Source organism: Ornithorhynchus anatinus, chromosome 12 (genome assembly GCF_004115215.2).
Source record: "Ornithorhynchus anatinus isolate Pmale09 chromosome 12, mOrnAna1.pri.v4, whole genome shotgun sequence".
NCBI classification, from domain to species: domain Eukaryota; kingdom Metazoa; phylum Chordata; class Mammalia; order Monotremata; family Ornithorhynchidae; genus Ornithorhynchus; species Ornithorhynchus anatinus.
Window position 1 is genome coordinate 27,845,277 of NC_041739.1, and position 14,733 is coordinate 27,860,009.

At 48.3% G+C, this 14,733-nt stretch overlaps 1 protein-coding gene across 1 annotated transcript in view; it reads left to right on the plus strand.

The window, feature by feature from the left end:
* The first annotated feature begins 12,575 nt into the window (after positions 1 to 12,575).
* MGAT4D (MGAT4 family member D) overlaps positions 12,576 to 14,733 on the plus strand; it is a 77,623-nt gene continuing 75,465 nt past the window's right edge. The window contains exon 1 of the mRNA XM_029076695.2: positions 12,576 to 12,742. Within this exon, the coding sequence (XP_028932528.1) occupies positions 12,668 to 12,742 (75 nt within the window). The 5' untranslated portion in view covers positions 12,576 to 12,667. The remainder of the gene's footprint in view (positions 12,743 to 14,733) is intronic.

Below are 14,733 nucleotides of genomic sequence, written 5' to 3' on the forward strand. Positions count from 1 at the left end.
TTGTCACCAGCTAGAAGCCTCTATCAATTTACCCCTCTTAATCTAACTCTTCTTGTCACCAACTATTTCCCAACTCACTTCATTCCTCTGAAGCCAACTTTCTCTCTGGACCTCACTCTCAACTTCCCCGCCTTTATCCTCCTGCTCCTGTCTTGCAACTGCCTCCTTCCCCAGATTTGACTGACCACCACTCTTCCCACATTCAAAGCTCTCCTAAAAATCCCACCTCCTCCAAGTCTTTCCCAGTGAACCTCCCAGCATCCTAAGCTTCGTAAATCCATCAGCCAACTCGAGCGCTTTAGAACTTATTTATAACCTATCCTCAGCACTCTCAAATGCTTATGCAATCTTAAATTCAATTATTCATTTTGAGTACTCTATTCATATTTTTATGCCCCTGCCCAATTTTAGCTATTTTTTTACTGCTGCTCATTAATTCTCAGATAGTTGGTAATCCTATGTCGGTCACAGCAGCAGCAGTAGGCTCAGGTGCATGGTCCTAAAGATGATTGACAACTCTCCTAAAAATAATAATAGTAATAATAGTATTTATTAAGTGCTTACTATGTGCCAGGCACTGTTCTAAGTGCTTGGGTAGTTATAAGATAATTGGGTTGGACACAGTCCCTTCCCACATAGAGCTCACAGTCTTAATCCCCATTTTACAGAAGAGGGAACCGAGGCACAGAGAAGGTAAGTAACTTGCTCAAGGACACACAGCAGACAAGTGGCGGAGCCAGTATTAGAACCCAGGTTTTTCTGACTTCCAGGCCTGGGCTCTAGCCACTAGGCCACGCTGGGCTCAGATGCAGGACTCCTGGGGCAAGGTTCTTCATATCGGTGTCTGTGATCATTAGTCACTGCGACTAAACTGAACCTTCCTATTTTAAAACATATTTAGGAAACTGCGGTTATCTATGGTGTCTGTTACCCAATATCCCCCCACCAAACAACTGATGGTGATCATTCCTTATTAACCACGTTTTCAAAGTTCACCTTTTAGAATGCTCAGCATTCTGGAGCCTTGAACAGTGATCGACCAATTTGCTTTGAATAATTGGAAGACCTAGTCGGAGGACCAGTAGCATGCTCACACAGGTTTAAGTTATGCACACTTCTAGAACACTGGGCTAGATTAGTAGTGGAAGACAGGCGATGCCAGATGAAAACTCACCACTGTCCCAAAAATGCACAAATCCTTCCTTCCCCAACACTTCCATTGTCAATTTGCCTTCCCCTCCCCTGTCCTGATGCCTGGGACCAACTTTTTAAATGTTGAACTGCACATGCTTCGCTTCTAAAACCTCGAGTGGTTACCCATTCCTCTCCACATCAAGCTGGAACTTTGGCTATTATCTTTAAGACTTTCTTCCCATCAACTCTCTTCCACTTACTTCTCCACTGTTCTCCAATTTCACCCTCCTCACTGCCTTCATTCCTCCCAAGCTTAGCTTCCCGTTAAGCGATTCTTCCACCTCCAACTCTTGCTCAGACCCTTCTCCCTGTCTTAAACTCACTCCACTTTCAAAGTGCCAAACCACAGCTCTTTCCACCTTCAGAATCCTCTTATTATCCCAACTCCTCCCGGAGGTTTTCCTAATGAATTTTTCTTGTCCCAAGGTCATAGCCTTCCAACTATCACCTCAGTACTTAATACCCCCATTATCATAAACCCTTACTATGTTGAGATAGATAAAAGATAATGCTGGTCGGACACAGACCCTGTCCCACACAGGGCTTACATTCTGAGAGGGAGGGAGAAGAGGTGTTTTATTCCACTTTTGCAGTTGAGAAAAGTGAGACACAGAGAGGTTAAGTTACACAGCAGGCAAGTGGTGGAACTGGGATGACTAGAGCCAGGATTAGAACTGGGGTCTCCTCTCTCCATGTCCTTTGCTCTTGCTACTAGATGAACCTCTAACATACCCTCCCAAGCTTTTAGTAGAATGCTCTCTATATAGTAGGTGCTCAGGAAATATTAATTCAATAATTTTAGACAGATCAGTGGCATAAAAAGGTGACTCTTTGTTAGCTGATGAGCCAAACACAACGGGCCTCCTGTGGCCTTTTTTTGGATAGGGAAATGGCCTGGACACATGGCCATTTTAACCACAAGATAAAATGGCTCTGAATTAAGGGTGGTCACAGTATACAGTAGGAGGAAGATTTAATTCCCATTTTACAGATGAGTTAACTGAGGCACAGAAAAGTTAAGTGACTTGCCCAAGGTCTCACAGCAGACAGTTGGCAGAGCCAGAATAAGAACCCAGGTCCTTCTAACTCCCAGGCCCCTAATTCCACTGGACCCTGCTGCTTTCCTTATTCCCAACTCTACAGGGAAGTATAGTACCCAGGTGCTTCAGAATGAAAAAAATGCTGTCAAGGAAACATTTGTCTGTCTTAGTCTGCACGATCTAGATTGTTTCTCTTTACCGATCCTGTGTGTAATAAAGAGATCAGCGGAGGAAGAAGCCATAAAAATGAAGACCTTCCATTTCTTCTGGGTTTATCTTCCTCTTCTTGAGTCCTGGGCCTCTTTCAGTTTTTGGTTTTGTGGATTCTTTCTGGGAAAAGCTCTGGTCCTTTCTTGGCCTTCTCTATATTCTCCCAGTTTGCTTTGCCAATCTCCCTTTTACAGCCAAGGAACTAACCCAGGCTTAATTTGTAAATGAAAATGTGCAGGGGCTCGCACAATTATGTGATCTGTAGTTATAAATTGGTAATGACTGTTCTCCTTCCTATTTAGACTGTGAGCCCCATGTGGGACAGGGATAGTGCCTGATGTAGTTAACTTGTATCTGTCCTAGAGCTTAGAACAGTACTTGACACATAGTAATTGCTATGTGGTAATAACAAAAGCAATAAGAATAATTATTAAGTGCTTACTATGCACCAGGTACAGTACTAGTACCAGGGTGGATACAAGCTATTTGGGGTGGACAAAGTCCCCGTCCCATGTGGGGATCACAGTCTTAATCTCCATTTTACGGATGAGGTAACTGAGACCCAGAGAAGTTAAGTGACTATAGAGAATGTGAAAAGAAGAAACACTTTTTTTCACAACTTTGTTGGGCTTTGCTTGCGAGCCCCCCGTGGGACAGGGCCCATGTTTAATTCCCACCTGGGTATTCTCTCTGGGAATTTAGAACAGTCTCTGCATGCAGCAAATGCTTAATAAACACTCTTACTACTATGACTACTATAGAGTAAATAATAATAAAGATAATAATTGTGGTATTTGTTAAGTGCTTATGGCAAACCAGGCACTGTTCTAAGTGATGGAGTAGACAGAAGCAAATTGGGTTGGACACAATCCCGTTCCCACATGGGGCTCCCACTCTTAATCCCCATTTTACAGATGAGGTAACTGAGGTACAGAGAGTGAAATGACTTGCCCAAGGTCTCACAACAGACTTGTGACAGAGTCAGGATTAGAACCCAGGTCCTTCTGACTCCCAGGCCCATGGTCTATCCACTAGACCATGCTGTAGACAGCCACAGGAGACAGGTCGGCACTGGGGTGAGGAAAGAAAGAAAATATGACTAGGTGCTGGCAGTAAAAAGTACAATAATAGAGCGAACAGCAATCTTTACTAAAGCAAATGATGCAGAAGGGATTGTCTGTTAGCCTCAACCAACTAATAAAATCCCAGTCAGTGTTGCCATCTTCAAACCTGTAGGTCAGCTTTATAAATGTGGATGACCATGCCCTAAAAATGCTCATGCCCAAGAAGATACATGAATGAGCGAGAACTACTTTCCAGAGCCAATCTGACACAGTGGACTGACGATGTTTGATGGAAACTGAAGTATTGTACTAGCCTTTCCCCGGGAAACCCGATACTCAAACAAAGATCTACATTGGCAAGATGGAATTGAATGCTGCCACTGAATTTTGTTTCCTAGGTTCATTCATTCATTCATTCATTCATTCGTATTTATTGAGCACTTACTATGTGAAGAGCACAGCATTAAGTGCTTGGGAGAGTACAATACAATACATTGAACACATTCCCTGCCCACACTGAGCTTACAGTCTAGAGGGGGTGAGATAGACATTATTATAAATAAATTTTAAAAAATAAACTACAGATATATACATAAGTGCTGTGGGGCTGGGAGAGGGGGAGAACAAAGGGAGCACACAGGGCAATGCAGAAGGGAGTAAGAGAAGAGGAAAGGGGGAGCTTAGTCAGGGATGGCTTCTTAGAAGAGACATGCCTTCAAAAAGGCTCTGAAGAGGGGGAGACTAAGTGTAAACTGCCCAAAGATATGATGGCAGGGAAGAAAGTTGAAAATAAAATCAAAGGCCACAATGTCCTTTAAGAGGCAGCCAGAGTATGGGGGCAACATGAAGTCACGCTTCAGGCCAGACGAAAAGTTTTCAGAGGTGTGAAACCCACCATAAACACCTCACCTGACTCCTGAGCAGTTCTATTCCTTGAAAAGAGTCACTTTTGGCCTATATCTAACCCCAGGTGGGAAGAGAGGGGCACGAACAAAGAAGCCCTGGAACAAAGTTAGTTTTACTAGCATCGATGCCCCACTCACCTCGGTACGGCTGTGAACGAGGGAAGAGGACTGATGAAATCAGGACACACCAAGAGTTGCTAGATAGTCATCTGAAATGGGGGGACTGAAGAAAAGGGTGACAGAGCAAAAGTTTTAAGTAAGCAAGAGCGAGGAACGATTGTCAATGCCGTATCAAAGCTGATAGCTAAGAGACCAAAGTAATCGTCACAGACCAGCGTAACGCGCTGTGATCAAGAAAAGACTGCAACTTCTCAAGAGCTCTGAGAGGCTGAAGAGGCTAAGCAGGAGCTTTAGAGAACACATACGATAAACAGCCCGACCAAGGACGATCTTTAATATGTACACCGTACCGTTGGAGTGGCTGCCTCTGAATCAGAACACTTCATCAGCGGCACATCTTCAAATAAAATGTCACGAGATGAAATCAAGGTGGTGATTACAGCAAGAGCCCCGAAGCAAGAGGATGGACTGCATTCACCGTTAAGGGGAGGGAGGGCAGAAGGGCATTTCACCTATGGTAATCATGTCGCCTCAGCTTTAATATCCTGCAATGAACGGCAGAAACAAAATTGAGATTAGACTTTGGGGAAATGGGATTCATTCTCCTGTTAGACTGATGTTGTGCTGCAGGGAGTCAATTTAGTTAGCTATTTCTTAGTCTCTATTTCCCCTATCTAAAGTTATTTTAATGTCTGCCTTCCCCTACAGACTGTAAGTACCTTGTGGGCAGGGATGGTGCCTACCTCTATTGCACTCTTCTTTCCCAAATACTAAATGCAGTGCTATGCACACGGTAAGCGCTCAATAATTGATTATTTGAGATTTTTGTTGTTGTTTTGCTGGGGAGAAAGAGAAAGGAACCTACGATCAAATCTTTGTGCCAGTGCAGGTGAAGGTCTACAATCAAGGCAGATTTAAATTTCTTCAGATGGAATAAGCCAGGGGTGGCCAAACTATGGCTTGGGAGCCACGTGCATCTGTTCTTTCTTTGCTGTGTGCTTAGGGTGAAAAGCCAGGTAATTTGAGTTTAGAGGCCCACTTTTCACGCAGCGGTGGGGTGCAGATGTCACCGATCCTGTCCTTTTGGAGGCAGCGGCACCTCTCCTCACTTGAAGTCCACTACCATCCCCTTCCCCAGATGCCCCACCCACCCCTCAATCTGGGAACACCTATCCTCCGCCACTCCCAAGTCAATCGATCCAAAGTATTTATTGAGTGAGGGTCTACTCCGTGCATAGCCCTGTATTAAGTGTTTGGGAGAGTACAATAGAATTGGTAGATATGATTCCTGTCCCGAAAGGACTTACAATGTAGTTGTGAAGACAGACATTAAATAAGAGGGAGCAATAAATGCAATAAGATTAAATGCAATTAAATATAATACAATAAACAAATAAATACAATAACAAATACAATGAGGGAGTAATAAAGTACAAAGTTATGCACATAAATTCTGTGATGTGGAGGTGGGCAGTGAATATCCAGGCACTAAAGTGGCATGAACGTTCTGAAGTGGCAGTAGGGGGGAATACAAGGTTAGGAGATATTAGAAATTCATTCATTCCATTGTATCTATTGAGCGCTTACTAAGTGCAGAGCACTGTACTAAGTGCTTGGAATGTACAATTTGGCAACAGATAGAGACAATCCCTGCCCATTGGCGGGCTTATTAACTGGGGAAGGACGCTTGGAGGTGATGTGATTTCAGAAGTGCTTTAAAGATGGGAAGAGCAGCGAGCAATATGTCTGATATGAAGGGGGAGGGAGTCCCAGGCAAATCATTTAACATCTCCGTGCCTCGGTTTCCTCGTCTTTACGATGGGGATTAAATATCCGCACTCTCTCCCAATTAGACCGTGAACCCATAATAACAATACTTATGGCATTTTTTAAGCACTTACTATATGCCCGGCACTGTACTAAGCGCTGATGTGAGGCAGGGATTGTGCCTGACCTGATTATATTGTGTTTATCACTGTACTTGGCACGGTACAAATATCGCAATTATTATTACTAAGAGATCCGTAATGAGTGAGTAGAAAAAAAAATTAGTGGAAGATATATCCTGAACCGTAAGGATGGTCAGGGACAGCCTCCACATTCGCCCTGCAAACAGTCCTTGGTGACATTGTCAGAGATGGAAAATAGGACTGGGTGGACCATCGGTTTAACTCTGGAGGTATTTCCTACGTTTTTATGTTTGTACATACTCTCCACCCCAGCTCTGCTTACCAGTGGTAGTAATAGCCACAGAGAACATTCTCAAATACAGACAGATCCCAAGATACAACCGGTTAAAGTCCCTGAAAATACGATCCTATTGGTAACGGGGTCATTTAGTTTCCATTCCAGATCCAGCCGCGACATGACGATCCTCTGGGTAAGTAAAAATGACACTACAAATGCCTCCCCTGCTTCTCAGCAGTTCTTCGGCTAGCCCCCTCCCTGCACCTTGAACTCAGCCTTCATCCATATTCCACTGTCTTCTCTTTTAAAGCAAATCCGAGAAAATAGCTGCTGCTGCTGCCACTGTAAACCCTGTCACCACTTCCTTCCTTCCTGTAGCCACACCGGTGGCTCGGAAGGGACCTTGACCCCGTCTCACTCTGGTTCATCTCTGTCCCCATCCCCCTGGCTTTGGGTCGGAAGGCGGGGCTGCAAGAGGGAAAGGGATAGGACGCACTCGATTCAGAACAGTAAGTTACACTCGGCTTGCAAGAGTACCCATTGCCATCATGATGGTTTGTTTTAAACGAGAAAAGAATACCCGACCAAGCGCAAGGGAATTGGAGGAGGTTGAGTTCAGGAGTTTAATGATCCTATCCTGCCTTGACTACTGGATCTGTCTCCTCGCTGACTTCCCTGGCTTCTGTATCTCCTCACTCCGGTCCATACTTCACTCTGCGGCACCGATCATTTTTCTAAAAAAAGCTCAGTCCGAGTCTCCCCGCTCCTCGAGAACCTCCAAATGCTGCCCAACTTCCTCTGGATCAAACAGAAACTCCTTACCGTCAGCTTTAAAGCATTTAATCGGCTCACCTCATCCTAACTCACCTCAATGATCTACTGTAGTCCAGCCCACAAATTTCACTCCTCTAATGCCAGTTTACTCACTGTGCCCCAATCTCATCTATTTTGCCGACAACTCCTTTCCCACATCCTCCCCCTAAACTGGAATTCCCTCCCCCTCCACATACGCCAGACCACCACTCTCCCCACCTCCGAGGCATGATTAAAATCACATCTCCTTCAAGAGGACTCCCCCGATTAAACCCTCTTCTCCCCTGCTCCTTCTCCCTTCTGCATCACCTGTGCACTTGGATCTGTGACCTTTGAGCATTCGCTATTCACCCCACCCTCAACGCCACAGTATTTATGTACATGCCTTCCAGTTCTATATTATAAATTATTTATTTACATTAGTATTGGTCTCCCCGCCTAGACGCTAAGCTCACTGAGGGCAGGGAACATGTCTGCAACTCCGCTGCACTCTCCCAAATGCTTAGTAGAGTGCTCTGCATATAGTAAGCACTCAATAAATACAAGTGACTGATTGAGGCAGAAAAAGGGACAAGAAAGTGGCTGAGAATGGAGTGAGCAGAGAGGGAAGGGTGAAGAGGAGACAAGGCGGTGAGGGAATTGATGTTCATGGAGGCACTGTCACCCCTCTAAACCACAAAATCGTTGTGGGCAGAGATTGTGTTTGTTATTTTGTCTTATACTCTCCCAAGCACTTAGAACAGTGTCCTGCACACAGTAAGTGCTTAATAAATATAACTGATGGATTGATTGATTGTAATGTGGGGACGGGCCTTATATATGTGGGGTAAATTATTGTTGTTGTTGATGTTGTTAATGGTATTTGTTCATTCATTCATTCGATCGTATTTATTGAGTACTTACTGTGTGCAGAGCACTGTACTATAGATACAGAAGTGCTGTAGTGCGGGGAGAGGTAAGTGCTTATGAGGTGTTAAACACTGTTCTAAGCACTAGAGTAGAAAGAAGTTAATCAGGTTGGACTCCGTCCCTGTTCCAAATGGGACCCACGGACTAAGTAGGAGAAGAGGACAAAGGGCAGGATGTATAAACGAGGGGCAGGGCATTGTTAACCTGGGGTACACCTGGAACAAAACTGAGGGTGAAGATGGGGAAGAGGTCTCCAAACATTCTGAATATTTACTACAGCATCAGCCTCTCACATGGTTCCAAATATCATTAATTAGGTCTGCAAATATTCTATCCGGCCTGCAAAAAATTGGTGCTGGCCTCACCAGCGCTTGTGTCCACCAACTGTATTATTCTGCACACAGTCAGAGCTCGATAAATACTGTTAATTGATTGTTCGACCTCCTCACCTTCTGATCCCCATTTCTTCAAAGAAAGTACAAATACACCGCACAGATTCCCAGTATAACGACTAAATACGCTCAGGCTCGAAAAGAAATTAAATGAACCCTAAAGAAATCTGACAGGCAGAAAATATGAACAATCCAAATGTTTTCTGGCTGCCTGGTTTCCTTAGTGTTCACCTAATTTCTTTTAGATCCCGGGCTAGGGCTAATTTTTTCCTCTCCCTTAAAAGTGAGTCCAGATTTTTTTTTGGGGGGGGTGAGGAATGCAAATCCCAAAATCATGCGCTGGAAAAACGATACGCTGGAAAAGCGACACTCGTCGCCCGGTGCCGGGGATTGATGCCCTTTTATTTGCATTGCTGTCTGTCACCCCCCAACCCCTAGACTGTGAGCCCGTTGTGGACAGGGATTGTCTCTCTTTACTGCCGTAGTGTGCATTCCAAGCGCTTAGTGCAATGCTCTGCACACAGGAAGCGCTCAATAAATAGAGAAGCAGCATAGCTCAGTGGAAAGAACCCAGGTTTGGGAGTCATAGGTCATGGGTTCGAATCCCGCTCCGCCACTTGTCAGTTGTGTGACTGTGGGCAAGTCACTTAACTTCTCTGTGCCTCAGTGACCTCATCTGTAAAATGGGGATTAAGACTGTGAGCCTCACGTGGGACAACCTGATTACCCTGTATCTCCCCCAGCACTTAGAACAGTGCTCTGCACACAGTAAGCGCTTATCAAATACCAACATTATTAGTATTATTTTTTGGCTCCTCACCCAGCAGCATGGCTCAGTGGAAAGAGGCCGGGCTTGGGAGTCAGAGGTCTTGGGTTCTAATCCCGACGCCGCCCCTTGGTGGCTGTGTGACCTTGAGCAAGTCACTTGACTTCTCTGGGCCTCGGTGACCCTCATCTGTAAAACGGGGGTGGAGACTGTGAGCCCACGTGGGACAACCTGATTCGTTCAATTCATTCATTCAATAGTATTTATTGAGCGCTTACTATGTGCAGAGCACTGTACTAAGCGCTTGGAATGTACAATTCGGCAACAGATAGAGACAATCCCTGCCCATTGACGGGCTGACAGTCTAATCGGGGGAATGTTCTGCTCCAGGCCATACCTCTCACCTGGGCTCACAGACTAAGTAGGAGGTGGAACAAGCAGTTAATCCCCATTTCAAAGATAAGGAAACTACGGAACAGAGAAATTAAGTGATTTAGCATAAAACAGGCAGTTATGAGAGCCGGGATGAAAACCAGGTCCTCTGACTCCCAGGTCCCATTTTCTCTCCACTAGGCCATGCTACTGTCCCTGATTATTTTATTTAACTGATTTATCAATTCTGCATTTTGTATCCCATGACATATCCATCCATGATGACCTTGTATCCCTCAGAACAGTGCTTGGCACAGAGTAAGCGCTTAACGAATGCCATGTTCTCTCCACTAGGCCATGCTACTATCCCTGATTATTTTATTTAACTGATCTATCAATTCTGCATTTTGTATCCCATGACGTATCCTTCCATGATGACCTTGTAGCCCTCAGAACAGTGCCTGGCACAGAGTAAGCGCTTAACAAATGCCATTATTATTATTATTAATAATAAATACGAATGGATGGATGGATGGAAGAGCACGGGCTTTGGAGTCAGAGGTCATGGGTTCGAATCCCGGCTGGGCCACTTGTCAGCGTGTGACTTTGGGCAAGTCACTTAACTTCTCGGTGCCTCAGTTCCCTCATCTGTAAAATGGGGATGAAGACTGGGAGCCCCGCGTGGGACAACCTGATTCCCCTGTGTCTACCCCAGCGCTTAGAACAGTGCTCGGCACATAGTAAGCGCTTAACAAATACCAACATCATCATCATCATGGATGGATGGATGGATGGATGGATGAATGAATGAATAGAGAAGCAGCGTAGCTCAGTGGAAAGAGCATGGGCTTTGGAGTCAGAGGTCATGAGTTCGAATGCCAGCTCTGCCGCTTGTCAGCGGTGTGACTGTGGGCAAGTCACTTCACTTCTCTGGGCCTCAGTGACCTCATCTGTCAAATGGGGATGAAGACTGTGAGCCCCACGTGGGACAACCTGATTCCCCTGTGTCTCCCCCAGCGCTTAGAACAGTGCTCGGCACATAGTAAGCGCTTAACAAATACCAACATTATTATTATTAATGAATGTACCGGCCTGGCTGCTAGCTGAAGGTTGCAAGAGGGAGGTGCGCGCTCCGCCCTTGGCTCCGCCCCCACGTTTCCAGCTCCGCCCCCGCCTCTCCATTGGCTCACCCCCAGGTTCTGGCCCCGCCCACGACATTGACCCCGCCCCCTCGCGGTCTAGCTCCGCCCCCTCCAGCCACCCCACACCGCTTGGTCCCCGCCCCCCGCTCTAGCTCCTCCCCCCCTGCTGTAGCTCCTCCCCCTGCTCTAGCTCCGCCTCTCCTCCCCCTGCTCTAACTCCTCCCCCTCCTCCCTCCCTGCTCTAGCTCCTCCCCCTCCTCCCCATGCTCTAGCTCCTCCCCCTGCTCTAACTCTTCCCTCTCCTCCCTCCCTGCTCTAGCTCCTCCCCCTCCTCCCTCCCTGCTCTAACTCCTCCCCCTCCTCCCTCCCTGCTCTAGCTCCTCCCCCTCCTCCCCATGCTGTAGCTCCTCCCCCTGCTCTAACTCTTCCCCCTCCTCCCTCCCTGCTCTAGCTCCTCCCCCTCCTCCCTCCCTGCTCTAACTCCTCCCCCTCCTCCCTCCCTGCTCTAACTCCTCCCCCTCCTCCCTCCCTGCTCTAGCTCCTCCCCCTCCCCCCCCTGCTCTAGCTCCTCCCCCTCCTCCCCCTGCTCTAACTCTTCCCCCTCCTCCCTCCCTGCTCTAGCTCCTCCCCCTCCTCCCTCCCTGCTCTAACTCCTCCCCCTCCTCCCTCCCTGCTCTAGCTCCTCTCCCTCCCCCCCTGCTCTAGCTCCTCCCCCTCCTCCCCCTGCTCTAACTCTTCCCCCTCCTCCCTCCCTACTCTAGCTCCTCCCCCTCCTCCCTCCCTGCTCTAGCTCCTCCCCTCCTCCCCCCTGCTTTAGCTCCCCCTCCTCCCCCCGGCTCTAGCTCCTCCCCCTCCTCCCCCTGCTCTAATCCCTCCCCCTCCTCCCTCCCTGCTCTAGCTCCTCCCCCTCCTCCCATGCTGTAGCCCCTCCCCCTGCTCTAGCTCCTCCCCCTCCTCCCCCTGCTCTAACTCTTCCCCCTCCTCCCTCCCTGCTCTAACTCCTCCCCCTCCTCCCTCCCTGCTCTAGCTCCTCCCCCTCCCCCCCTGCTCTAGCTCCTCCCCCTCCTCCCCCTGCTCTAACTCTTCCCCCTCCTCCCTCCCTACTCTAGCTCCTCCCCCTCCTCCCTCCCTGCTCTAGCTCCTCCCCTCCTCCCCCCGGCTCTAGCTCCTCCCCCTCCTCCCCCTGCTCTAATCCCTCCCCCTCCTCCCTCCCTGCTCTAGCTCCTCCCCCTGCTCTAGCTCCTCCCCCGGCTCCTCCCCCTGTCCCAGCCCCGCCCCCCGGCTGCAGGTCCTCCTCCGCCCCCGCTCCCGCCCCCGTTCCCCGGCCGCAGTGGCGGGGGAGGCGGCGGGTCGGGGCGGTGCGGGGCACAGGTGGGAGGGCGTGGGGCCGCAGTGACCGTCCCGGAGCCCGTCGCGGCGGCCGCGCCCCTCCCCGGACCCCCGGACCCCCGGACCCCCGGACCCCCGGGCCGCTCAGCCCCTCTCCGGTGCGCACGGTGGGCAGCCCCGGGCGGAGGGGTCCCGGGGCCATGCCATGAGGTTCAGGAGCGCAAATGTCATCGCCGCGCTGGGGCTCTGCGCGCTCTTCTCCTTTTCCTGGTTCACCACCCACCGGACCAACGGGAGAGGTAAGAGGAGGGGCAGAGGGAACGGGACCCCCTTCCCTCCTTTTCCTCCTCTCCTTTCCCTTCCCTCCTTTCCTATTCCCTTCTTTCCCTTCCCTCTTTTCTCTTCCCTCTTTTCCCTTCCCTCCTTTCCCTTCCCTCCTTTCCCTCCCGTCCTTTCCCTTCCCTCTTTTCCCTTCCCTCTTTTCCCTCCCGTCCTTTCCCTTCCCTCCTTTCCCGTCCCTCCTTTCTCTTCCCTCCTTTCTCTTCCCTCTTTCCCCTTCCCTCCTTTCCCTTCCCTCTTTTCCCTCCCGTCCTTTCCCTTCCCTCTTTTCCCTTCACTCCTTTCCCTCCCACCTGTTGCCCTTCCTTGACTCTGTTTCCCCTCCCGTTGCCCCCGCGCCCCCTCTCCCCGGACTCGCCCCGGGGTGGGGGTTGCCCTCGCCCTTTTCCTTTTTCTCTCCCTATTTTTAGACGGTTAAAACCGTTACTCCTTTTCGCGTCTTCTCGACCGTGAGCCTTAAGCGCTTAGGACGGGGCTCTGCCCACACTAAGCGCTCAGTAAATACGATTGAGTTGAATGTAAGCGCTTAATAAATACGACTGAGTTGAATGAGCCCGTTGGGAGCAGGGATTTTCTCACTTTATTGCCGAATTGTACTTTCCCAAGCGCTTAGTAAGAATAATAATAATTCTGGTATTTGTTAAGCGCTTACTATGTGCCAAGCACTGTTCTAAGCGCTGGGGTCCATACGAGGTCATCGGGTTGTCCCACATAGGGCTCACAGACTTCATCCCCATTTTACAGATGAGGTAACTGAGGCACAGAGAAGTGAAGTGAGTTGCCCAAAGTCACACAGCTGATAAGTGGCAGGGTCGGGATTAGAACCCATGACACCTGGCTCCCAAACCCGTGCTCTTTCCACTTAGTCACACTGCTTCAGTGCCCTGCACACACTAAGCGCTCAGTAAATAAGATTGTCTTCCCCTTCTAGACTGTGAACCTGTTGTTGGGTAGGGATGGTCTCTGTTGCCGAACTGTGCTTTTCAAGCGCTTAGTACAGTGCTCTGCACACAGTAAGCTCTCAATAAAGATGATTGAATGAATGCTCTGCACACAGTAAGCACTCAATAAATACGATTGTTGCCTGTCTCCCTCTTCTAGACTGAGTCTGTTGTTAGGGACTGTATCTGTTGCCGAATTGTACTTTCCGAGCGGTTAGTACAGTGTTCTGCACCCAATAAGCCTTCAATAAATGCGACTGAAGGAAGGAATGAATGTCTTCCAACTGCCTCATTGGAGCCCAGGTGGTGGAGAGGCTCTGAGACACCACTTTTTCCATCACCACCCTGCAAGAGTAGGGTGACTCTACTGCTTCTTCACTTGTCTCTCCCCCTAGAAGCCTCTTTAAGACTACAAATCTCCCTGGATCCTGCCCCAAACCCTGAACCCCAGGACTGTTTCCATTGCTTCCCCCCTTTCATCCCTTTTTACCACCCAAGTTAGGTCTCCTCCCTCTCTCTCCCCACTCCCTTCTTCTCTTTCGCTCCCTCTTCATCCAACCCACCCTCACAAGCACATTCTGGAAAATGAGAGTAGTCTTCAGGCTTGTATATGAAGCCGATGGATGAAGACTGAATTTTTCGAGGGAGTCGGTTGTCCTGGAACCGAGTTGACAAAGGGTTGAATTGCAGGACCCATTCAGCCCCTGAATTTAGGTGTCTCCCTTATAACTCCACTGAAGCACCTCAAGGTTTGGATTTTATTGGCATGCACCGAAGGAATAGGTTTGAGAATGCGTTGAGTTTACTGTCAAGGAATATTAAATTTGTGTGTATTAGGTGGAAGGAACACTGTAAAAACAGATTTAGAAATCTTCTTCCCCCTGCAAATGATATCTTTAAAGTTTATTTTTCCTTTACGTTAGTTATGCTCCTTTAAATCTTTAGACGTTACACTTATTTTACGCAATAAACTTAGATCAAAAATTAAAAGTGTGGGTTAGTGAATAATA